This window comes from Nothoprocta perdicaria, unplaced genomic scaffold (genome assembly GCF_003342845.1).
Source record: "Nothoprocta perdicaria isolate Ctin4 unplaced genomic scaffold, notPer1 scaffold_76, whole genome shotgun sequence".
NCBI lineage: Eukaryota > Metazoa > Chordata > Aves > Tinamiformes > Tinamidae > Nothoprocta > Nothoprocta perdicaria.
Window position 1 is genome coordinate 1,466,371 of NW_020456043.1, and position 24,877 is coordinate 1,491,247.

Consider the following 24,877-nt stretch of genomic DNA (forward strand, 5'->3'; position numbering starts at 1 on the left):
TTTTATTTTATATTTTATTTTATATTTTATTTTATATTTTATTTTATATTTTATTTTATATTTTATTTTATATTTTATTTTATATTTTATTTTATTGTTTTCCTTCCAAAAGCAACTTCTTAGCCCAAACATCAAGGCTGCCTTTGTGTTGACTTTAGATAGCGTGTGCTCTTTGCTTAACCCGGTGTACTAGTCTGGTGAAGTTGAGCTTCGCTGGAAAGATAAAGTGACCAAGTTCTGCTTCCTTCTACCCTGCTTTACATGCCAGGCAGCATCCTGTGGCATCGTGTAACCAGGAAAAAAATATTTAAAACTGCAACGATTAAATGATACCAAATTAAAATTAAATAATTGCTGATTAAAATGATGTTAAAGCAGCCCGTGCCCTCTRAGTCCTGCGGTGTCTTGCAGAGTGCCCGTCGCAGCCATGATGCCCGTGGCAGCCGTGATGCCCGACGACACGCCGATGTTCGACCCCAGCATCCTGCACGAGCTCGACTGGAGCGAGAACACGGCCACCTTCTCCCCGGCCATTTCTCCGCTGGACCCGGGAGACGGGCTCGTTATGAGACCGCTCTGCACAGCCGACTTAAACCGGGGTAGGTCCTGTTTAACGGTGATCCCGGGCTAAAGCTGGGCGCTGGGACAGATGATRTGTGCTCCTGAGGTATCTCTCGGGAGGTAAGGGTTGCTTGTTTGAGCTCACYGGGGTTATTTATCTTTAACAGAAAGGAATTGGAGCACTTGGTGTTAGAATGATTGTATGCTGGGTGACATTCAAAATTGCTTCTACTCTGTTAATAAGCTGAAAAAACAGTTTTAAAACTCAAGTCTTACAGATCATAGAACCCTTAAGGTTGGAAGGGAGCTCTAGAGATCACCTAGTCCAACCCCCTGCACACGCAGGGTCACCCAGAGCACGGGGCACAGGCTGCATCCAGGYGGGTTGGGAAGATCTCCAGAGCAGGAGCCTCCCCAGCCTCTCTGGGCAGCCTGGGCCRGGGCTCGGGCACCCTCACTGCCAAGAAATKTTTCCGTAAGTTCCTGTGGAACTTTTGGTGCTTCAATTTGTGGCTGTTTCCTCTAGTCCCATCAGTGGCCACCACTGCAAAGAGGCCACCCCCTCCTCCTCACTGCCTCTCTTAAGGTATTTATAGAYACTGATCAAGTCTCCCCTCAGCCTTCTCTTCAGGCTGAACAGCCCCAGCTCTCATAGATGATCCATGATTCCCTGTTCACCCTTTGGGAWAGGGAATACAGCTGTTCTTACTGTTCCCTTTAATAAAGGTAAACAAGCATATTATTTTTAGTGTATAGATGTTTCTTCAGATCTGAAATTGGTGAGAGAGGAAAAAAAGGCTGTTCTGAATGTTTAGCTTAATATTTAGATAATTTCAGTCTTATACATTTCTTGTTTGAGTGCAAGTGGCGTGTGTTCTGGCTGTATTCGAGTTGCAGTTTGCTGATACGTTAGCTGATGCTCAAACGTACTCAAGGTCAATTTTGATTTTTAAGATTACGGTCTCCTTGTGCAATGTGCAGAACGCTGCATTTTACGTGCAAGCGATTAGATGGAGCCCCGGGGCTGTTAGCTCTGCAGGCAGCCGTCGCGGGTTGTTCTGTGCCCTTGGCGCCAACTGTGTCTTTATACCTCACTGAATCCCTTTTCCCCTCTCCTCTTTTATAACAGGCTTTTTCAAGGTTCTGGGCCAGCTGACTGAGACCGGAGTTGTAAGCCCAGAGCAGTTTATCAGTGAGTATATCATTATTTCTTGGCATTTTCAGAGAGATTGCTGGGACCAAAAGATATTGRTGCCGAAAGCAAATCTACCTGGATGTAGATTTGGATGTAGATCTGGATATGACTGGTGCCAGGGGAACTTTTKTAATCTTTCAAGGCAGAATTTGGCCCTACAGTTTGCATTCAGCTGCTGCTACCTCAAAGGGCTAAATTGCCTCTTGGCTTTTGCACCAGAGGGACGTGACAGGTTAGTGGGGATGGCTCGTCCTGGCTCAACGATGGCAGTGCCAGCAGCGGGGCAGGAGCTTGTCCCTGCTCCTCCATGGTTAAGAGCTACGAGCTCATTTCACTGGCTTGCTTGAAACGTAAGCAGGGCTGGTGTGGGTACTGCCACCTTGGGGCTGCTGCGTCTGTGGAGATGCTGAGGAAGGAAGGTTCTCCTAGCAGCTAAGGAAAGGCATTTGTTTCRTTTCTCCTTTATCCCAATTTTGTCTCTTTTGGGGTTTTGGGAGTTTTCTGTTACCATTTTCACCACGGCCTGTGATGCTGAATTCTTCAGCGATCTGCATTCAGAATCTGTTGCCAGTGTTAGAAGTGACCGTTGGAATGTCTGTCTGCTCCCACAGAAACATTTGAGCACATGAAGAGATCTGGAGATTACTATGTCACTGTTATAGAAGATATCAATCTTGGGCAGATTGTTGCTACGGCAACACTGGTTATAGAGCATAAATTCACTCACTCCTGTGCAAAGGTACGTTCTCTCACTGCAGCTGCAACGTGGAGAAAAAGATCCTGTCCCTAAACTGCGTCTGGTTATTTTTGTGGTGCTGCTATGTGACAAAATATGTTCTCCTGTGTCAGCGAAAAGGCATCTTTTAGCTGCTGCTCTCTTAGGAGTTAAACTAAATAGTAAAARGAAGCTTTGACTTAAGGTGAAGAGCAGTTTGATGCCTGCCCCGTTCTCTTGTCCTGAAACTTTTGAGCTAGTCAGGCTTGGTGGTAGAGCCTTGGCTGAGGATCTCTGTAGAGCCCCAGGCAGACGTGTGGAACAGGGAGCCAGAGAACGGCTGCAGTGGAGGGCAGCTYCTGCTCTGGGGGCTGGAAGGGGCACGAGGAGCATGTCGGCCACRGCGGGAATCACTGAAGCTGCATCCCGTTAGCAGAAATTCCCAGCAAGAAACACGGAGCAAGAGGGAAATGCAAACAGCAGTGTGCTGCTGAACTAACCCTTGCTTGTCCTTTCACAGAGAGGAAGGATAGAAGACGTAGTAGTGAGTGGGGAGTGCAGAGGAAAGCAGCTTGGTAAACTGTAAGTATTTCACCCTCTTGGCCGGTTATCACCAGGCAGGGGAGGAGCCCCTTATCTGTGGTCACCTCACGAGGGCAAGCGGATGAGATGAGCCAAGCCTGGAGCCACTCGGGGTGGCAGGGGGACGTGGTGCCCGTTGGTGGCTGTYCCGACCAGCCTGTCCCTTTCTGGGCGCTGGGGGTGGTTGCTGCCCTCCCTGCTCTACCTGCCTCTCCTCTGTGCTCTTTGGGGCTGCAGGGCTGGCTTGCAGGCTGCAGTCACCATGGGGCTGCTCACCAGACCCCAGAGCAGCGTTTTAGCTCCCCAGCATGGCCTGGCAGATCCTCCCCTGCTGAGACACCCTAAAGAACTTGGTCAAGAGGTATCACCAGCTGGCAGTGTGAGCTGAGGTCCTCTCAGCAGAAACACAAATAGCCTCCAGGACATGGGATTGCCTTTTCCCTCGGGATGGGAGCTGTCCTGYGTACTCGGGGAAACCCTGGCTGCTCTGAAACGTCCATATGACTGGAGTAAGGCCGCTCTGTGGTGAGCAGGCATTTACACTGGCCTCGTAACCTGCTCAAGAATAGGTGCATCTCCAAAAGTGTCGGTGGTTTTCATGGGGAAAATTAGCTGGAATGCTGCTTTCTGTGGAGATTTGGGGGGGGGAGGGGGGGGGGAAGGAAAAGGGCCAATAAAAGCACTTTCTGAGTTTTTCCCATGGAAAATTTGGATTGTATTTCTTGTAGGAATCTAAATGTCCTTAAGTTTGTTTTCAAAAGCAGCTTCTACTAAAATCTTCAGCTTCAGTTAATTGATTCAGTGTTCAGTTTTTTTAACCTCTGGTTTTCTGTCTCTTCCAGATTAACATCCACCCTTACGTTGCTCAGTAAAAGGCTGAACTGTTATAAAATTACTCTCGAGTGTCTGCCAAAAAACGTGGCTTTCTACAAGAAGTTTGGCTATTCAGTATCTGAAGAGAATTACATGTTTCAACGGTTCTTTAATTAAGAACTTAGAGTCTTTTTCTTCGTTAAGGACTGTTGGTGGAGGAGCTTGTGCGACGAACATTCTCTTTGTGGAAAATTTATATAGTTCATTGCTGCAAATATAACAATCTCTATAAATACTCAACGTCAAGATGTGTAAAACCTGCAAAAAACCTTACTGACATTTTAGGAGGGTTCTCTGGGGTAGGAAATGAGCTCTTAGAACTAATTTTTACTACTGTTCGGTCAAAGTGAAGCTTTTTTTGTTCTAGCTGGGTTACAGAGGATCTTGTTAAGGGGATGGTTTTTAACCAAAGGTATATATTTTTATCTCAAATTTTTTCTTGCCTTGTATTTTTCTAAAGTTTTGCGCTTCTTTTCTCGGTAGCCAAAGTCCAGGTCATGGGATTGTGCTCCTCTCTGTACTTCACTGATGGAAGATGGGACTTGTGGGGACGCTTCTCTTGCGCAGCATCAGGGATGTGGAATGGGAATTTGGTGGGTTCTTTCCACGAAACCTCACTTGAGTGCGGTTGATGTTCGTGTACCTGAAGTTTTATAGGCACTATATTCCAAAATTGAACTTMTGGCAAGCACTGGTAGGGGAGATCCTTACAGGTTGTACAAAAGCAAACACTTGGGAGTGTAAATGGATGCAACTTAATACTGCTGGGGCCCTGCACTTTAGCTGATAATTTACTATATTTTTCAGGGTAGTTACTTGTTTTCTGACAAAACAAACCCATGGTTTGTGGCAGGGCAAAGGTACCTGAGAAACTGGAATGTCTGACAGGCAGAATATATCCCGTTTTAGTGGGGAATCTCATTAAGATTCCAGGGGGGTGGGATTTGGGACTGGCAGTTGATGCCTGTGAAAAGCAGTAAAGCCTTGGCCTTCACTGACCACCCCTGGCCAACGTGCTGTACTTGAACTCCTCGGGGCCAGGGCCACGGTGGTTTTGCTGGTAACCACTTGGGCATTTTGCACTGCCAGCTGGCAGAGCAATCCCAGACCCTGGTCCCGAGGGATTGCTGCTGCTTAGGAGCATCCCTCTCGCTATAATGTTGGGAAAATTCTTTTAGCACTTTTGCCACTGCTGGCAAGCAAATAATGTACAAAGCCCTTGTTTCAACAGTAGTGTTTTGTGTGAAGAGAATGACAAATCCTGCATCTCTGAATAGGGCATTATATAAATACATGAAGGTTTGTCCAGAACAGCCCGTCTTGGTTGTGAGCGGCTGCGCCTTACAGCGCGTTCTTTGCATTGTGCTCTGGAGAGCTACTTTAAGCTGTGGTGGGGGCTCTATTTAATGGTCCGGACGGTACTCCACTCAATATAGTGTTTCCTTGGTGATGTCTGTTTTATTTATTGATTATTTTTTAAAAAAAATCTTTAAGCTGAATAAATGAAGACTGCCAGCTCTGTCTGCTGTTTTTCATCTTGCTCTGTTCTGCCTGCAGGTTGGCATGCAGCATGAGCCTATATGTGTGATATGGGTGAAGCACRGAGCTGTGCTGCTGGTTACAAACCCCTTGGGTGCTCTTCTCCTTAGCTGACCCTGTATTCAGGACATTGGGTGCAATAGGGGCGGCTGCAGAGAGACCCCAGGCTGCAGTGACACGAGCGCCAGGGGTGACCCGGCCTCTCTGTTCTCAGCAGCTTCTCAGCTCCTCGAGTCGTTCAGGACTCTGTTTTCTACCCTGAGTGCAAACTGCTAAAACAGTACATTTCCCGAGCCCTAAATTTGAACTACTACTTAAAATCAGCTATATTTTTGTGGTTTTCTTACCTGTTTCAGTTTTAATCAAAGTTGAATTTATACTAAATCTAAGTGGATTACTTAAATTCCATATTCTCTATACCCTCTAAATAACTCCAGGTCCCTCATAATGAGTTAATGAAAAGATTAGTACATGTGAGGAGCAGGTGCTTGTGTACCCAGTGTGGATCACTGYAACACAACTGAATTGGCCCAAAAGCCTCACTTTTTTGGGGGGGCTGCATGACGGTCCTTAGCTGGGGTTAGTCCCGCTCCTCAGCATGGCTTTGAAGAGCTCTTTGTGACAGAGGTGACRTGTCAGCTTTGGCATGCCCACTATCCACGCAGTTGAGGTTACAGAGCCTGAGGTTTAGTCAGAAAAGGTGCTGTCACCCCGGTGTAACGGCTGGGCTATTAGATGCTCTCTTCATGAGGGACAAAGAGGGACCGTGKTCCAGGGGAGGTGCTGCCCTGTTCCTTAGCTGACAGGTCAGTTGGAGGCCTCACGCTTTAGGGCTACTCCTAGGCACTAAGTCTAAGGACTCCTCATGAGCCACCTTGTGRGGACCCCGTGGGGTTGGGGGCTCTCCTGAACCAGAGAGAACACCAAGGWACCAAAATCTGGCATGGGAAGATGGTGCCTGTAGCAATGGGCTAAACCCACAGCGAGGGATCCCTGCCACCAATTCTCAGCTTTGTTTTTACCTCGGGATCTTCAGAAAGCACACCACAAGTGAAGCAAGCTAACTGCAAGACACAGGAGATCACAAAAAATATGTTTGAGGAAAAACTGAATCTCGGCATCCCTTGGGATTGGAAAGGGTGTAGTCTGCAAGGCAGGCACAAGGAAGAACGCTAGAAGAGATGAGTAAGGGCTCACAGGCTGGCTACGAAGGGGGGTCGGGGGAAAGCCTTAGTCACGAGGCGTGTTGGTTTGTGAAAGAGCCTCCCCTGGGAAGCACCGGGAGCCGGGGCGCCACAGACCCGGCCTGCACACGAGCACGGCTCCCCGGCCACGGASAGGCAGATGAATCACGAGGGCTGGTGCAGCTGCGTCTCAGCCCCAGCCCTCCCCAGGGACCCCGGGGGCTGCGAAATAGGAAGCGGGTTTGAGCAGCAGCTCTGGTTCCCAGCCTGGTTTCATCAGAAGCTTGAGCCACCCGAGACGGCTCCTGCCCCCACACGACGTGGGCGAGCTGCCCACCCGGCCTCCTGCTGAAGCTGCMGAGACGCTCCCCACAGCCCCAGAGGCTGCTTTAAAGAGTCAACKTAAGAGCACATAATAAACGCCCCCAACTGCAAAACCAGCAGTGCTGAGCAGCGTTGCGAGACTAACACATTGGAGTTCTTAGAATGGGTAACAAAACTTCTCAAACTAAAAGGTTTCTGTCATACCGGCACATATTAAAAAACACAAACCTAAAGAAAAACCTGCCCTGGGACCATCCCCAAAGCAGGTAGCAGGGAACAGGGGCAGAAAAGCCCGTCTGCTGGCCGAGTCTCTCCTCCGCTGGCGTGAGCGCTCCCTGCACGCCCAGCACGGCCTTCCCCTTGCGCACGAGAAGGGATTATTAGGCCATAAAGCCTCACCCAGATGCTTTTGCTCGGCTTGACTTATTGCAAGAACATTTCCTCCTCCTTCTGTTTCTGTTGTATCAGACTGTGTTACGGCGGGCAGTGTTTCCACCCCAGACAGAACAGCTCAGCTCTCAGGTCAGCGAGGCAGGCGGCGCAGGCCCACACTCTGCCGGCTCCCCAGGGAGGCCCGGCGAGCAGCAGTGACTAAGCCGAGACCAGCAAGGCCCAGGCGTGGTCAGCTTGGCTTGAGCACACAGCGCCAGCGTTGCTCCTACAAAGTAAACAAGCTCCTGAATGAACCCGAAAGCTCCTCGCAGTGCAAATGGCTTCGCAGTTCTGCCTTCGTGTTCAAACATCTCGGCCTTCAGCGATGCCCTCAGCCTTCGGGCTCGCTCTGTTCTTCATGTGCTCCTCCAGGCTGGACTAGGCTGCTGCTTACATCCTTGGAGAGCAAGCTGCTCCTTGGGAGGCTCCTGGAGGACGTTGATACGGATGTGTCTGGATAGCCAGAGTACAAGGAAGGAGGCCGGCTGCTCAGATCCCCCAGAGCCTCTTTAATATCAATTCAGAGTCTGCAGCCCATCTGTTCATTATTGAAATATAGTCTAATTACGAGATCATACTTCCCATACACACTGCTTATTTTAACAGCTTYGCAAGTTGCTCAGTCAACACAAAGCTCTGAAGGAGCCAGAACTTCAATCCTACCTTTTATCTCACAAGCTGAGCAGCAAACAAGGCAGCCGGATGCAGCCTTGAGACCGTCTTGCWCAACCAGTGCCCGTCCCTGTACTTCTGGGAAGCAGGAAGAGCTAAAGCTGCATGAACTGCCTTGACAATTCCCAAACGGAAGACTTAAGGACACACATTATCAGAGCCTCAAACCGACTAACACTTCAGAGGAGCTGAGTACTTTGTTCTTGGTATCTGGTGCTCTGTGCCTCGGTTCTCAAATACTAACCCATTTTTCAACTCAAATGATGCAAATGCTGCATCAAGATCTACTTTTTCAATACCAGTTACAGGATGCAGTGTTCTCGTAGCAGCTGGACCACACTGGCTTGTTCAACTGACTGATACCTAATTTAACATTAAAACATTTAAATCATCTGATACCTAATTTAACAAACTGCTTTTTAATGCTGGCTGAAAGATTTTGGTCTTACTGTGTGTTAAATTGGTAGCTGGCTCTTATATTAATTTAGTGCATGACTATTAAGTAATTAATCAGTATTCTACTAAAATCTCATAAAAGTAGAGCCTCTTAGAACAGTATTTTCTCTTAATTTCGCCTCAGAATGTGAGTCTCAAGCTGATTCAGTATATAATGAGGTTTTCTAACACAGTAAAGAGTTAATACAAATCAGACAGTTGCTGTTGGACAAATGTCAACAGTAGTGCCTAGTGCAGTTTGTAAAGCCACATTTCTGAGAGCATGATCATAACATACACTGAGAACAAAGTGAATTTTAGCAAACTTTTTCTTTACTAAAGTCTCTTGTTATAAATTACACAAATAACTTTATAAACAAATCCCCCCAACTTGCATTTTGTTTAAAGTAATAACTTTATATCATACAAATAAAGAAATTTCAAGTATGAAAAGTGCATTATTGCAATAATACCTCTTTGCAAGTCCAAAAATCTTGGTTTAGAATAAAACTGTAAAGTGTAAAAAAGGAGTAAAACAATCAGTGCCATCTATTCATTCAAGAAGTCCAACATCTTAAAAATGTTGCTTAGTGTGTTGCAGAGGCAGATTTACATCTGAAAGCAACATGTAATTGTAAAGAAGCTCTGTGTGTGTGTGTGTGTGTGTGTGTGTGTGTGTGTGTGTGTGTGTGTTCATCATTTTTCATTATTAGTTCTTTTTTCCCGAGTTTTCTTCACCTTTCTTGGTAGGAATTGACAATACTAACAATGGTGTCCTTGGATGTCATCCGTTCTGTGCTGCTGCCACTTGCATGTTCCCAAGTTCTTCATCCTCCTCATGCATTCGCTTTAAACTTCCTGTAGAGGAAGAAGGGTGAAGAATACACCTGAAAATATCAGCTATAATAAACAGCAGCTTTGAGTAGAACTACAGGACAGTTTTTGTTGCAAGGACTCTGAACTTTTTAAAAGATTCAACTTTAAAAAGTTTAAAAGGAAAAATCCTTTAAGGACAGGATTTTTCCCTGCCAGAGCACATTTGCTTCCCTACACTTCTCCATGAGGAAAAGCAGCTTCTCGGTATATGCCTGTTTTACTGAGCACTTCACATGTACGCCCCCAAACTCCACCTTATTTACTCGACGTACCTGTAGTACCAGGTGGAACCGAGAGAGATCTCTCCAACTGCAGTGGTGACATCATCTGGATGGTTAATTTTGCTAGATAGATGGCTTCATATTCCTGAGAGAATTTGATGATTAATATTGCTATTAGCTTGATAAAGTACTTTATAAGGGAAAAAAAAAGGACTAATTCAGAGAATTCACCGGGGCAGATCAGAGGTATCTTTCAGAAAAGCAGAGGTTTTAAAGTAGGTTCTTTGCCATTCTGACATGAACAAAGTGTCAGCAGGGCAGAGTGGAAGAAAACAAAGGCCAATAAGAAATAGCTTTAAGGAGGAGAAAAATTTCTTTATAGAATTATGTCAAAATGTTTAGATAACTCATTGTTGTTCCCAGCARGAATTCAAACAGCAAAAACGAACCAAGTGGTTTCAGTACAGCAACTTTGGAGATTTGTTAGAAGGACAAATCGCACAACTCTGGCAGCTGCACTCTGCTGACACACGTCACATTCAGAACTACAAATTCCTCCTCTTCGGAAGGAGATGTTTAAAGAAAAACAGGCAATTCCAATCACGTTACCACCAGCTAACCAAGTAACAAGTTAGGGACACTGCAAGTCTGTTTCAGCACATTGTCCTCAAGCTTCCCTGTAATTCAACCAGACCCATGAAATACAGTGATGAAGCCACTTYGTGACACTTCGCTTTTACAGACCTGGGAATTTTATCACCATTATGACTTCAGCTGCCAAGAGGCACCTTAGATGCTCCAAACAGTCACTTGCAGGTGTCTTTTGCTACCAGTTAAACCATTCCAGAGCCTCTTAGCTACTGCATAAAACAGGATTTTCATTTCTTCTCCCCTCCTGGGTTTCCTGTTCTAAAGCTCAAGTCTAATGGACTAAAATACCCCACTCCTTCCTCCCAACCTGTACTGTAACTTCTGAGATTTGAAACCTCTTTTTACCACACACATTATGCCTAAGTAGAAATGGCTGTTTTGTAGCAAGAGGATTCAAATGGTTTTTGAGTTAAGACAAGAAGAAAGAAAAAAGTCACCTGAAGTTGATGGACAAATCCAGCATTAGGATTAATACAGAATCTTCTTTCTTGAACATAAGTAAATGCATCCCTTAAGAAAACAAGGAGAGATAAGGTAAAACAGGTAAAACAGAACAGGYAAAAATACATAGTTGAAAACAGACAAATGTTTATTGTATGAGTCTTCCTTCTGATTGTTAGTTATTAGAAAATATAGAACTTTTAAGAGCTCCCTGGAACTGGTCTGTGTAACTGTGACTGTGTAACAATCCTCAGCTCACTGGCCTCTTCTGAACACATTACTTGCAACAACCTCTTGGAGTCTCTGCTATCCCCAGTTGTTCTGCAAGGCATCCGTGTATCTAGGCCAACACCTTGTTTCCATTAGCAGCAGGTAGCTAGGAAGGGTGCAGACAAATTTGTGCTACACAAATGGAAATCTCCACTTTGAGGAAAGTGTTTGCTCAGCCTCAATACGTAAGAACTGGCTTATGCATCAATATGGGAGCATTTACATTCTCTCCAAAATTATTTACTCAAGCCACTTAGATTTAAAAGTTAGCACCTATAGGTCAGTCAGACCTCTTATCTGTTAACATTCTCTTACTTGAGCTTTTTTCATACAAATAGCTACATGGCCATGCAGTGTCCACTTGCTCTTACCTGTACTTCACCCCAAACGTTTCCATTATGTATGCAATAACTAAGGCAGCACTGAAAAGAAACAGAAAATAAAATAGAAAAAAATATATTCCCATGGTTTCAAAAATAAAAAAGCAGAAAGCATAGTTTCCTACCTTCTAGAAATCCCTGCATTTCCATGGACAAGAACTTTTCCTGAGGAGAAAAAAAAGCTACTTGTGTAGATGGGAAAAAAAAAATCTTTCAAGTTTCTCCTTTCCACGAACAGCTATGCAATAGCAAGAGGCTTTCTGAGGAATAACTGGCGGGTCTTGCACTTCACTCTAGATCACTACCTAGATTCTGTCTGTAACTGCCCTGGGACGGCTGCTCCTGTAAGGATTTTGAGCAACAAATTCTGTATTCCTATGACTGCAAGGCAGATTTAAGTCCCTTCACTGGAGAAAGGACAGTCCCTATTAGTCCATAGTTAAGGTGAGAAAATATGGGCAAAGGTTTTGGCTATCCAGTTTTGAGGCAAAAGGAGAGAACAACACTTCGTTCTCCACTTGTATAATACAGCATAAATCAACCAGACTAAACATCCACATTTAAGAAGATTTCATACTCAAGAACATCTAATACATACCAACTAATTTTTTTGAAGCTTTAACAACACAATATTAGTATATGAAGAAAAAAGTAAATCCGATTTTACCTCCACTTTGTAAACTTCCATCAATAAATTCTTTAGTCTAAAAGGRAAAAAAAAGAATTACAAGACTCAGTTTCAGAAGATTCTAACTGCATATGGTAGTAGCATATAGATTTGGTAGAATTTTTATAACAGTCTCCATACAAAGTGGCAGTAACTCACTTTGTTACTACAGTCTTAGACAATCATTTTTACGGCATATTCAGATTTCCTTTATACCTCCACCTATCCATAAAATTGTCAGAGAGAAACAGCATGAAGCCAGGTGCATTTAATTTTCAAAATGCATAAAGATCTACTGAGTGTGTTACTTACAACCCTAATGTAAGCAATTAGGACACTGCAATGAAAATAACTTCCAAATATCTTTGTCTAACAGTTTGGGAAGGGTGCAAGGAGAAGGGGTGAAGAGTCTCAGCATTGATACAGCCACAGCACAGATAACCGTGTTCCTAAATCAAATCCCCAAAGTTCTTCAAGGACATTTTCAGTTACAGAAATAGGTCTAATGAATATATAACTGAGACACAATTGAGCTCTATGGAATAATGCTAAGTATTGATTGACCAAATCCAGCTGGATATTCCCCATTTTCACGCTCTAGACATTACAACACMGAAGAATCTTGATAGACACAAAAGCAGCTGGAAATACAAAATCTCTTCTTGTACCCAGAGARGTAAGAAAAATATTTATAAAAACACAACTGGACATCTTGTGTCATTGGTAAGAAAGTTGATGCTGATCGTGGGACAATCATCAAAGCTAGCAACACAAGTAAATGGAARAAAATCATAACCAAGCAGCACAAATAGGGACAATTATGTCAAAGTGTTGAAACAGCTGATTAGATGAAAAGCCAGGTAATTCTCTTGTAGGGAAAACTCATACCAGGCTCTTAAAAATACACTAAAACTGAGTTACAACCATGCATGTATCTGCAAGACTTGTAAAGGATGTTTTTTAAGTCCAAAGTCATTATACTGCCAGGAGCAGAACAGGGATGAATTCATCGGCCAATTTGCCTTTCCATTCAGTAAAAACACAATCACCTCTGATATGCACAGCGAGGTCAGAGGGCGACTTTTTTATTTTTTATTTTTTAGGGGGCTGGGAGAAGGAAAAGAAAGAAACTGTTTGAGCTCTGTTACAAACTAACCTAAAAGTTAAAAAAAAAAAAAAAAAAAAGCTCAAATTAAATTATTCTGGTCCTAAATTTCAGTATGTAATGGGTACTATTTAAGTTAAAATAACTTCAAGTCCTCCACAGGAAACGCATGTTTCCAGGTGCTATAAAGCTGAAATTCCATCAACTAATTTCCATCTTTCAATGGGGGAAAAGGGAAAATAATTCTTCCTACAAGTCAAATAACTTTCCAAATAACCAGCTTTCTTCCACGACCTATTTTATTTTATTTCTTTTTGAAAATATGAAAATACTGGGTGCCCAGGAAAAAGAAGACAATAATACAGCCTTGTGCTCCCTGACAATTTACACCTCCTTTCCGTAAGCACAGAAAAATAAGGTGCAGTTGAGATAATCCACCCTGTTGCTTAACAGGCATCGCAAGGCTGAGAACTCTTCAAGGGCCTCACCTTGGGCATCCCAGGTTTGAAATTTCCTACCTGTCACTTCAGAAATATCTTACCAGACAACTTCTCTCCCCATATAATCACGTTGATACATAAGCACTTACCATCGGGAAAAATCGTATTATATTTTCCACTGGATTATCTGCAATATCCAAGACTAAATATCTGCAATGAAAACAATTATTCTGAGCACACAACACTGCTGAATGTGGCCACCACATCTACATGTGCAGATGATTCCTACATGGCTTCACTTTCCAGGCTGGGCTCCAAAAGCAAAACCCACCTCCTGAGCTGTCACAGGCAAATACACAAGTAGGTTCCCCAGGACCTCTCCCAAAAATTCGGAACATTCACCTCTATTTTTAATTAATATATTATATACTCACAGCCTCAACATCAATATGTAAATACAGGCCAATATTCTTTTCCGGAGCCTTTCTGGCAGCTTCTCCAGAAGTACATATTTTCTGAACATGTTAATGCCAAGTGCTTTTAACTATTCACAGGACAAATTGTACTCAGAGCTAACAACTCACTGAGTGAAGACAACTTCTATAAACTAACAGATATTTCTCATTTGCAGACTCATTTCTGTCCAGAATTTAGCAGGATAAACATAATTTATAGTTTGCTTTCAAGATTTTTTTTTTCCCTACAAAAAATTCAACAATTTTGATATGAAAATACTTGGGACGAACGCTAGCAAAACACTAAAAAAATTTTTTAAAATCTTGTTAACAGAAAACAAGCCTTAAAAGAAAGATGTTCATTGTTTATGGGTTTGAATGTTATGTTCACTTCTCACCTAAATAACTGTTGGAAGTTTGGTTTGATAAAGTTTGCCTCAATGTTTTGCCGTATGCATATTACATGGGTTATTCCATGTTTCTGAAGTATAGGTAGCTGTAGGAGAAAAAAAAAAAAAACTTAGATTTAACTATACGATTCACTTTAATTACAGAATAATAAAAAGAAAAGTTACACTTAAAAATACAACAGGAATAGATGAAGTCCTCACAGAAAATCAGTGTTAGTTTTTTGATATTCAAGGCATAGCACATGAAACTATTTTGTCTTTCCAAAAAGACAAAACTCAACCATTAGGAGTTACAAGAAAAAAAAAAATTCCTAACGATARAAAGAGCATGCAACAAAGGCGACATTTAGCAAACTTGTTCGTCTCTGCCCACGTTCCAGTTCTCCCGAATTYGCAAGTTCCTGCTTGTTGCAGTAATTTCCAGCTAGCATTGGATTCTTGCTGGAGTCAGATCACGGGAGGTCAGATCATTCAGGCTGTGGTGCAGACTTGCACATACAGCCTTTTTCTTTGCATCTCCAATAAAGTCAAGCTCTGCTATTTACTGTGTTTTATTACACGGATGTAGCTTCCCAGCTTTGATGCAACACCTTTAATAAACAAACAGTTTGCCTGCACCAACGGTGTTCAAACCTCAAATGTTTATCTTTTTCTAAAAAAAATCTTTAAGACCAAATTTGAAATTCAGAATTTTAATACAAAAACTAAAACATAAATTAGTACCGAAGCCATTTCAACCCTGCAATATTTCCTTTTGCATGTAAAAGGCAAAGCTGACCAGCTAGAGTGTGTGTGCAAATATTTCCTCAAACCACATGACAATCAATCAGGTTTTTTTTTTTTTTTTTTTTTGCTTTGTTTTTCCCCTAAAATACTCTCTAGCTCTCATGATTGTTAAGAAGAAAAAGTCTTAAGTGCCAAGTGCCCCAACATGCAATGGAGTGATGGGGTAGTCAGACCCGCTCTGGAAAGAGGGAGGGAGAGATACCTGCCCAGCTATCCTTCAGACYACAGGAATCATCCCTTAATTGCCCAGTTTATTACTTTGATTGAAATGGAAAATGAAACAAGGTAGAGGATTGTAGAGAGATTTGCACACACCCCACAATAACAAATCGTGAAAGCCAAGGATCCTTATGAGAGACTATTCTGAAAATAAATACATAAAATCTTACCTTGCTTTTCATAGCTGAAGAATATGGGCCTAAAAATAGCCCAGGTAAAATTTCCTAGAGGAGGGACAAAACAGACATTTAATACCAGCTCAAAACTATTTAAAATAATACATTGCACTCAACTCAAACTTGGCCCATGGAAACGAGTAATTCACATGTTAGTGAGAGACGTGATCTCAAGTGTTATCTATAACAGGGTAAGGGAAAATCTGTTTGGCAGAATAGAAGAAACATGATCTTGGTGCAGGAGATCTTATTTTGGAATAGAAATTAGGTCCTTTCCTCGGATTAGGTTCAGGTTAGATTGCCACACCTTGCTCAGCCTCAGGACAAACGTGGGCTTCAAGGGAACTTGTTACCTGACACATAGACTGCTGGCTTTACACTCCAATTAGAAAAATATTCATTTTTAACCAGTTATTTCCCCATCGTAAAAACCAGGTACATCAGAAAGAAAACTTATCCTGAGCAAAAAAATGAGCTGACACAATACAGAAGTTTTAAGTTGTTTAAGTGACCTAACAAAATTTATGTCAAAAAGCAAAGCTCTGATATATAGCAGTGATCATYGATTAAGAACATTCACAAAGACGAAGTCCTGCATTTGGGGAATTCTGGGGGAACAGGACAACACTTAGCAAATGTTTTGGGGTGGTTTTTGTTTTGTTGTTTTTCTTATATTGCCTGAGAAGAACTTCTGTCTCTCCTCCTTTGGAGAGTCATCTCTCTTTCATGGTCATGCCTGATACCTTGCAGCTGAAGTGGAATTCGGATACTAGCTCTTCTGCAGGGCAGTTTATTTTTTATACTGGATGCACCAGTATTTATTTATTTAAAATATTTGAGCAAAAAACAGTGTGCCATACCTGCATCTCTCTCCTCATGGGATAGGTCCAATCCTTAAAATAAAATAAAAAATAAATACATATGTGTGTATACAAGGAAAGTAAAATCAGTCACATGTGCCTGTTCTATAAATGAATAAAAAAAATCAATTTTTTGTTGATTGTACAAGTTACCTTACTATTTAACAGACACATTCCTATTGTTTATTATTATTTTCTATAGAAAAATAAAGAAGAAAATTTAAAAAATAACAACATTTTATATTAGTTATGAAGGCCAAAATTTACAAGCACAGCAAGCAACTCCCCTAGAACACCTGTTGCACACTGTTGCACTTCATACACACCCAAACTAACTTTACCTTGAATAGTCAGGATTTAGCTTTAAAAGGCCTGGAAATTTAAGTTCTACATTAACACAGTATCAATTTAATTTCAACACAAGCCACTTCTCTACATCTTGAACAATTTGATTGGGAAGGATCCTTGTACAGTAAATACATACAACTGTTCTCAACCACAAGGACATAATATCCTTTATCAGTCCGTTATTTTCCTGCTAGAGGGACCACAAGTTGGAGAGGGTCACCACTCACAAGACACCAGTTTTCAGCTGCCTATTAATTACCATCCACTCAAATTAATCAAAACAGTCCAGAATAAACGACAGGATCAGGTTTTTTATCCTTCACTCCATTTTATAGCACTGCCAAAGCTAAAACAAAAAAATCTTTAGGCAGATTCTATTCCCATCCTTCCTTCTCTACAACTCCCACTCAGCTCCATTAACAGCCTCTTATTCAGTTTTTGACCCTTACGTATGAGGGAGCTTTATCGGAGATCGCAGTTACCAGAGCTTGAAGGGAATAAAAAAAAGAGCTGAAATAGCCAAACATATCAAGTTCAACAAGCTGCACACAYATAACTCATTTATTTATATAACTTATTTGATTGTTCCTACAATAACATGCCGGTGGTGCAATAAGTAAATATAAAAATCCTATTATATGCTCTAAATATTCCATGTCTGAAATGAGACCACAATCACACCRGGGCGGAGGGGGGGAACAGAGGCTCTCAAGCTTCAACATCCTCCTCCTGAGCACCTGGGGCTGTGCTCTGAGTATCAATTTCACATTAACCCCTTTTGATTTCCAGGCACAAAACCAGTCCAGTGTTTCCCCCAGGCACCTCACAGGTACTCAGCAAGATTTGAGGAYAGGGGAAATAGGAAGGATTTTAGTAAAGCTACTCTGGAAACCCCTAGAACTGAATATGGGACAGCATTTCTGAGAAAAGCAAATGAACATTAAGCCATCCCAAACAATTCTTTGAATACCATGTGGAAAGTCGCACCAGCAGGGAAATAAAAGTCATTTAAATGRTCTTTGTTAAACATGCTCAGAGGTAACCAACTTATCTGTGCAGTTTCCAACTGCAATGATCAAAAGTTACTGCTAATATGGTGAAAAAAATCTGTGACAAAAGGATGGTATTTAAGGAAATGCATCCTTTGAAGGTTGACTTAAGATTATTTTAGCTTAATCACATTGTTCCTCTATTTATGTAAAAACGTAACTTAATCCTCAAAAGGCAAGAAATTCCCAGTTTTGTCCAAATATAAAAACATTACAAGGAATAAATGCCAAAAAGCTTAAGCTATACTCCAGAAGTACACAAGTGCTTAAGCAGGTTTATTACTCTATTTATAAACAGGTAGAATTTAGAGCCTTAATCTGCAACTAAAAGAAAACACACAAATTCATCAGTGCTTTGGTCAAAGGGATTTAACAATACATTAAAAATACTCCCTTCAAGGGCATTATTAGCAGGAAATTGGGTTACTCACAACAGCTGTAAGCCGTGCAAGATAAGTAGGCAGGAATTTAGCAGTATACAGTCCAAAGGAAAACAAACCCAAAAACCAGATGCCACAGATGTTCTGATTAAGAAAAAAGGCTGATATTCGTGCCAGACATTGGTCTTCAATATGTTTTAAGAAGCTAAACAGCACAGTCTCCAATGGGATTTACTCTGCAAAACAAATATCTGAGCCAACGTCTCAGATTAAATGTTTTCTTCATGCGAGTACGCAAACTGACGAAAGAATGAATCTAGTGAWCTCCTGACAGCTCTTCAAGGCTTTTAAAACTAATAATGCAATTTTATTCAAATGTTATGCAAAATTATGTGGAAAAAAAAGGCATTAACGTAGCTTGAACTCAAGCAGAGGTGTCATTTTAAGGAATGCATCCATCACCCATGTTTTCTACACCCACTGAGGCACCCAGCAACCAAATAATGATAGAAGATTCCACCTTTCAGCAGACCAAATACAGGAATTTTGCTTAGAAAACAAGCGATGACATTAGCGTGGCATACAGGAATGGCTCTACTCATGCAAAGTATTTGGAAAGCTCTACTGAGCTAAGTGGCAATTCACTGGGAGAAGTAATCTCCCATAGTCATAAAACATAAAAGCAAAGAGAGAGAACACACCAAAAAAAAAGCCTTTCAAGAGAAATCACATTTCAACATGTATCTGCTCTTGTGTTCACACAAATTAAATGTCAGGGACGATCCAGGCATTTCACCTGCTGCATCTGTATCGAGGATTAGCATGAGAAAAGGCATGAACATGTGTTATAAAGCCCTCTCTTCCTCACCTACAGTTAATCTCTAGGAGAAACAGAGTGGACCGAGGTACAGCATGATACTGCAAAAGTTGTGAGGTCTGATAATATGCAGCTCTACAATACCCCACTTTAGCACTTTAGCAAGAATTACTTGCCACAAGTTATGGTTATTTTGCCACAGCTGCACTTGCTCTTCTAACGAAGAATACAGTAATGCCAACATCCCAGCATTCTACACCAACATGCTGTAGATAGAAACGTTCAATTGCTAATTTGGTGTGTATCTTAAAAGAGTGACCTTGGAAAGATTTCCATAAAAAAATCACGTTAACCAGTCCCAACACCCAAGTCGGTCTATGCATAAGGTGCATCAGTAAGCAAAGAGCGTGGTTTCAATCAGAGCACAAGCTACCTTTTGCAACACTCATGTCCTCCCTAGATGGTACATGGTCAAGCAGATACAAGTGTGATACCCCCTAGCCAGCTCATAACTGACAGTTCAGATCCAAAGACCCATCTGATTTTCACATATACCACGTCCCACCCAGCCACTGCTGAAGCTCAGCTTTAGTGGAGAGGCAATTCACAGTAAGGGACCTTCCTCGTCATGGCCAAACTCCCCCTGCCTTACTAGCAGGGCCACAAGCAACAAGCTACCCTAGAAARRWWRRARSYYYYMAAAAWWWTKGGAAAAAAAAAMCCAGTAAAATAAGTCAAATCAATGATTTCGGYAGAAAGGAGAATTCAACGTCAATAYTTACCCTCTTTAGGCTTAGTTGTTGCCTCCTATCTCCTGTGCATCACTGGATAGCAATCACGCTCTGCAAGGATTCCTTCCCAGCTATTTGAGATCATTACTCATTTCCTTTGCAGAAGCTCTGCCCAGCTCCCAGCAAAGCCTCCACTACCACTGCAGGATTCTGACCCCCTTCCAACATTAAGACAGCTCTTTTGTTGTTGATTAATGGCATCACCCACCTCTCTGTACAGATTCCTCTTCTTATCCTAATCCATCACACTAGGACTTCTGCATGATTAATCGTTTGTCATGTACCTCAAATAAAGAGCTGTTACAATTCTCAAGCCTATTTTTTTCCCCCGTGTCTAGCAGCATATTTATATAAGCTATAAAACTCCAGCCTATATCCCAAGCTTGGAACAACATTCTTCAACAAGCTGTGAAATTAAACCTCAAAACAACTCTTACTGCAACGATWGCCACCCATTCCACTGACCTGCTTCAACTCCTGTATCTGCTCTGTCTGATGTCGTCTGTAACTTCCTACTGTTCTATGAAGGAAAATAAAGTTACAGCTACATAGTATTACATAAAAACAGCCCGTGATTATATTAACTGCCAACATTACTGMCATGTCCCCCGGTAAGATACAGCTTAGAACATGGAGGGGTCCTGACCTMATTTCTAGATGGTCATCCTGACACACAAAGCTTTAAGCTTAATTCCAAGAAGTTTTCAATCAAATCTGCTCTATGAAATGCAATCATACCTTGTTTTTGAGAGGATTTTAGACAAGCCATTGGAAAAAGCGCTCTCACCTCATACAGACCAGCAAACCTGGAAAAAAAATCCATTTTCATCTATACTCTATTACCAAAAGCTCCTTCGCAGCTGCTTCCTCAGCACAGCCATAATTCATTTCTAATTTCATTCTCCTTTATCSAAGATGTAAATTCACAGCCTCTTGAAATCCTATCACAAGTACTGATGTGTCCTTAGTTTTTTCTATTCCAAGACTCTAATGTCACTATCCAGAGTACTTGACCTGAAGCACTATATTAAAAACTAGAGTTTTATTAGCCAGTTCTACATGAGGAGAGAAAGCCTAATTTGGTGATGGAGGGTTAGTAATACACAAATTCGCCACTCACAGGTCTCCAATTTCAAGACTACTCTTGACTGTTTTACAGGCCAACACCTCACTGCAGCTCTTCAAGGCTGAGGTTTGTTCTTTTACCCCTTCCCAGCTGGAATCCCCTCCGATTCTTCAGAACAAGTAACAGAACAAGTTAATTTTCAATCTTTAAATAAGACAGTAAGTTAAAGAAGACCTCAAGACTTACTCAAAAACCGTATTACTGAAACCTGTCGTATCTATCACTGCTACATGTATTGCTTTAAGGGACTCAAAATGAAATGCATGGCTGCACCTTCAGTTTCAGTCATGCTTTGTGTTCCTGGGTGCAGTTGTAAGTGTAAAAGAAAAAAAAAGAAAAAAAACATTTTCAGGATTAAAAATGTGTCCTAGTGCTGCTACCTGAACAATTAAACCCACCCTCATTATTCACAGAAGTCATTTTCACCTGAGATGGARCACACCATCAAGGTCTAGAGCACTAAAAGAGCATTAGAGCGGGCTCTGCCACTGCAGCTGCCCCGAAACAGCAGCTAGTTAAAGGACAAAGTCCCGCTCACACATTTACGCATCCCCGGCAGGTGTATAACCCTATGGCCATCAAGCTCAGAAAACTAATTGTCAAAAAGGAAGAGCTTTCCTTGGCCTGGGTGGTTGTCTACATGTGCCTCATTGCCARTACAAACCCAGCGGCTGCCCTGGGTGGGTGCAAATTGGGTGAAGTTATTGCTAGGGGCAAACCCAGCTATGRGATGGGTTTTACTCTAAGTATCAAGTCAGTCTCTATAGTGGGATCCGTAAGTTCCTGCTTTAGGATAGAAAGGGGTGYTTAGCACTGCTTTCTGTGCAGTTTTGAAGTGTGCTTGTCCAAGGGGAAGTCCTTATCGCAGAAACATTTTTGCCTTTGGAAAAAAAGACAAACACAAAAGCAGGAAGGTGGAAGAAAGCACAATAGCAGGTGGGAACAACAGAGCACACAGAGGAAGGAAGAAGGGTACGATCGGGAAAATAAAGGTTATTTTGACAAAGAGGAGCCACACATACACACATGAAGGGAAAAGGAAAAGCAGTAGACTAAATGGAAGTAGATACAGAATATAAACAAGATGTATTTGTTTCCCTTACTTCCCATCCTGTTACTTTGGTGCAAAATACACTTCTACTAGCTTATAGATATCAGCTGTAATGCACAAAATTGGCAGTACAGGTTTTCCTTAAAGAATGAAAGTTAATTGCTCCTGAAAAAGCTGCTCTCCACCACTGCAACTCACTCCTTTTGATAGATGCAAAGTATTTGGATAATATCCCACCGAGTTAGGATCAAAAACCTGTCAGGTGATTTACGCCGTCCCGGCATGACACTGCAGTTGCTTTAAATTTCTTTTGTCCTATGCTTCCATGAGCAGGTAGAACATATATAATACAGGCCTCCTACTTACTTTAAAGAGTGTGTAGACAAGGGGAATTGCTTCCTTGGTGTTAAGAGGATTATTTGTGTTTCATATCAAAGGGAAGAGGAAAAAAGCTCAGGTGATTCCAAGTGAGCACTTGGAAGCTAGTTGGTCTTTTAGACTGCATACAACCAAGACACGAACATTGCTTTAAAATCACATGCTGAAGAAAGTGACTTCAATATTTACATGTACAATAAAAAATAAATATGATTACTTGGTCAATAAGTTGGTAATTATATTAAAAGACTTTATACACTTCCAAACACATCATAAATGCTACTTTATTCAGTCCACTAGCACACAAATATGCCTTAAATCCATTTTTTTCTCTTACAGTAACTAGAGGAATAAAAGCATTAAGTTTGGAGGGTGAAGTTGTCTTTTTCCATTCAATATTTTAGCAATGAACGGAACTGGTAGTTATCGATGTGCTCCCTTTACATATATCCTACCACTACCTGTCTTTTTTTCCTTTTGAATTGAATATTTCAAGAGAAAATAAATTGCCATTGAATGCCTGAAGCTTAGCCTGGTCCTTAAAGATCACCTCACCCAAAGCACTGCAAAGCCAGAATAAACCAACATTTATCTACCTGACCCCCTTTTAAAGGGGAAGAGTCTTGAGCCAAACACCATCACATCAGAAAAAATTGGCATTTCTGAAGTTTGCAATAAGCTTTGAGGCCACATCTTGGAAAACTTGTCCAGTTTGATACAAGCATATAAATCCAAGAAACTGCTTTTGTAACATGGACCATCAACACCGTTCCTGAGGCCCTGGCACGCTATTGCCGGCCTGTAACACGGCTGAGCTTAAAATATTCCCGACACTTGGAGCACCCATCAGGAAACTTTGCAAGAACCATGAGCAACATTTYGAGCATCCAAAAACTAGGAGTGGAAAAATCCAAATGGCATAAGGAGCTACAAAAAGTAACTCCGCTTTTAATCACTACAGACGTAGTGACGAAAGGTAGAAGCTGTTTTACCCGAGACTTCGCTGGCTCATGTTGCAAAACTGAGCAGGTCACCAGGGCTACAGCGGGCACATGAGAAGGGGTTAGAGGAAGTTCTTTCCACAGGGCAGCTCCAACACCCACTGCTGCAGACACAGGGCAGGTGCTTGCAGAATGTGTGTCTGTGCATGACCTATAGCACATGGGGCTACGCTATCCAAATGGACTTTAGTTTTTCCTGTATTTGTATACAAAAAGGTAGATATGTAAAAATACAYATGCATGCAGTGACTCATGTCACTGGAAGTGCTCAGAAGAGCTTCTAATCCATCAGTTGCTGAGGTGTAAGAACAGATTAAAACAACAAAAAGAAAAAAGGAATGACTTTCTGATACCTTACCACACTAAAAGCCCTCAGCAGCGATTCCAYGAAAGCCAAACTAAACACTGCTATTTGTGAGAGATGCAACAACTCCGCCGGGCTCGGGTACTAGCAGTTCGCCATGTGGACACGGTGACATTTTGCACTGAGCATTTGACACTGCCAAAGCAGCGCTCGGGGCCGCTCGTGACACAGGCGGCGGCGCTGGCGGGGTCAGGGCGTGGGAGCGAGGCCAGGCGCAGAAACCGGACACGGGGCGCGCGGTGGTCTCCGCAGCCAGGGCAGCCCCTCCGGCTCGGCGGTGTCCGGTTGCTGATCCCGGTACCGTGATCCCGGCGGGCTCCCCGGAGCACCGCGGGGTTTCTCCATGCCATGCCGGGTGAAGGGGCTGTTTGGGTGCGAGGGGGCTGTGCGGGGACACGCTGGAGTTTCTAAGAACTGAGCCGAGCTCTCTGCAAAGAGGACCGGCCCACCAGCGAGCGAGGGACACTGACGAGAAGGAGGGGGCGGCGGGGGGGCCGCGGCACCCCGAGGCGCAGGAAGGGGCACGCGAGGGGCAAGCAGGGACCACCTAAGGGTGCCACACGGCAGCCACGGCCCCCAAGAGCCACGAGCAGCAGCGAGCGCGTGGGGCAAGGCCCAAGCCGCCCTGCAGGACGGCGGGGCAGGAATGTCACCAGGGCGGGCGGACAGCAGCAGGCCCGGGGGGAGGCAACGGCTCCGCGGCAGGACGCGGCGGAGCCCACGGGGAGGGGAAGGGGGGCAGCCCGGAACACCCCCCCCCGTCAAAGGCGGGCAGCGCCGGGCCGCGCCACGCGGGGCTCCCGCGCACGAGGCCGGCGCCGCGGGAGCCTCTCGGCCCCGCTCGGCGGCAGCAGGGCCCGTCGCGGCCCCCCCGTCCCTTCCCGTCCCTTCCGCCGGTCTGCCCAGCGCGCGCGCTCACCTCCGAGTCCTCCTTGGCCTGCGGCAGCGCGGGAAAGGCCGGCTTGGCGAGCTCCATGGCCGAGCGCTCTCCGGGCCGGGCAGCACCGCCCAGCGCGGCTATTTGGGCAGCGGGGCCGCGGGCTCCGGCTCGGGAGCGCCGGCGGGAGGCGGCGGAGGCGGCGGCGGCGCGCTGAGCCGCGCGC

General features: G+C 43.3%; 2 protein-coding genes across 2 annotated transcripts; one reads left to right on the forward strand and one right to left on the reverse strand.

Annotated features, from left to right (window-relative positions):
- The first annotated feature begins 338 nt into the window (after positions 1-338).
- GNPNAT1 (glucosamine-phosphate N-acetyltransferase 1) lies at positions 339-5,234 on the forward strand. The gene is made up of 5 exons (XM_026051549.1): positions 339-599; positions 1,691-1,753; positions 2,368-2,495; positions 2,992-3,053; positions 3,896-5,234. The coding sequence occupies exons 1-5, from the start codon at positions 428-430 to the stop codon at positions 4,041-4,043; spliced, it is 573 nt and encodes a 190-aa protein (XP_025907334.1). The 5' UTR covers positions 339-427; the 3' UTR covers positions 4,044-5,234.
- A 3,968-nt stretch (positions 5,235-9,202) lies between these two features.
- STYX (serine/threonine/tyrosine interacting protein) lies at positions 9,203-24,860 on the reverse strand. The gene is made up of 11 exons (XM_026051550.1): positions 24,694-24,860; positions 16,470-16,502; positions 15,604-15,657; positions 14,417-14,514; positions 13,713-13,773; positions 12,019-12,055; positions 11,477-11,516; positions 11,343-11,393; positions 10,698-10,770; positions 9,661-9,754; positions 9,203-9,370 (listed from the first exon to the last, which is right to left on the reverse strand). Exons 1-11 carry the CDS (start codon positions 24,748-24,750, stop codon positions 9,297-9,299), a joined length of 672 nt encoding a protein of 223 aa, XP_025907335.1. The 5' UTR covers positions 24,751-24,860; the 3' UTR covers positions 9,203-9,296.
- Between the last annotated feature and the right edge of the window lie 17 nt (positions 24,861-24,877).

Excerpts from the sequence above, each read along its gene's own strand:
- STYX (XM_026051550.1), bottom strand. The coding sequence starts at position 24,750 with ATGGAGCTCGCCAAGCCGGCCTTTCCCGCGCTGCCGCAGGCCAAGGAG. Across the intron at positions 15,658-16,469 it reads CCATGAGGAGAGAGATGCAG|GAAATTTTACCTGGGCTATT; the intron begins GTATGGCACACT and ends TCCCTCCTCTAG. Across the intron at positions 9,755-10,697 it reads GATTTGTCCATCAACTTCAG|GAATATGAAGCCATCTATCT; the intron begins GTGACTTTTTTC and ends AAATTCTCTCAG.
- GNPNAT1 (XM_026051549.1), top strand. The coding sequence starts at position 428 with ATGATGCCCGTGGCAGCCGTGATGCCCGACGACACGCCGATGTTCGAC. Across the intron at positions 1,754-2,367 it reads AAGCCCAGAGCAGTTTATCA|AAACATTTGAGCACATGAAG; the intron begins GTGAGTATATCA and ends CTGCTCCCACAG. Across the intron at positions 3,054-3,895 it reads GGAAAGCAGCTTGGTAAACT|ATTAACATCCACCCTTACGT; the intron begins GTAAGTATTTCA and ends TGTCTCTTCCAG.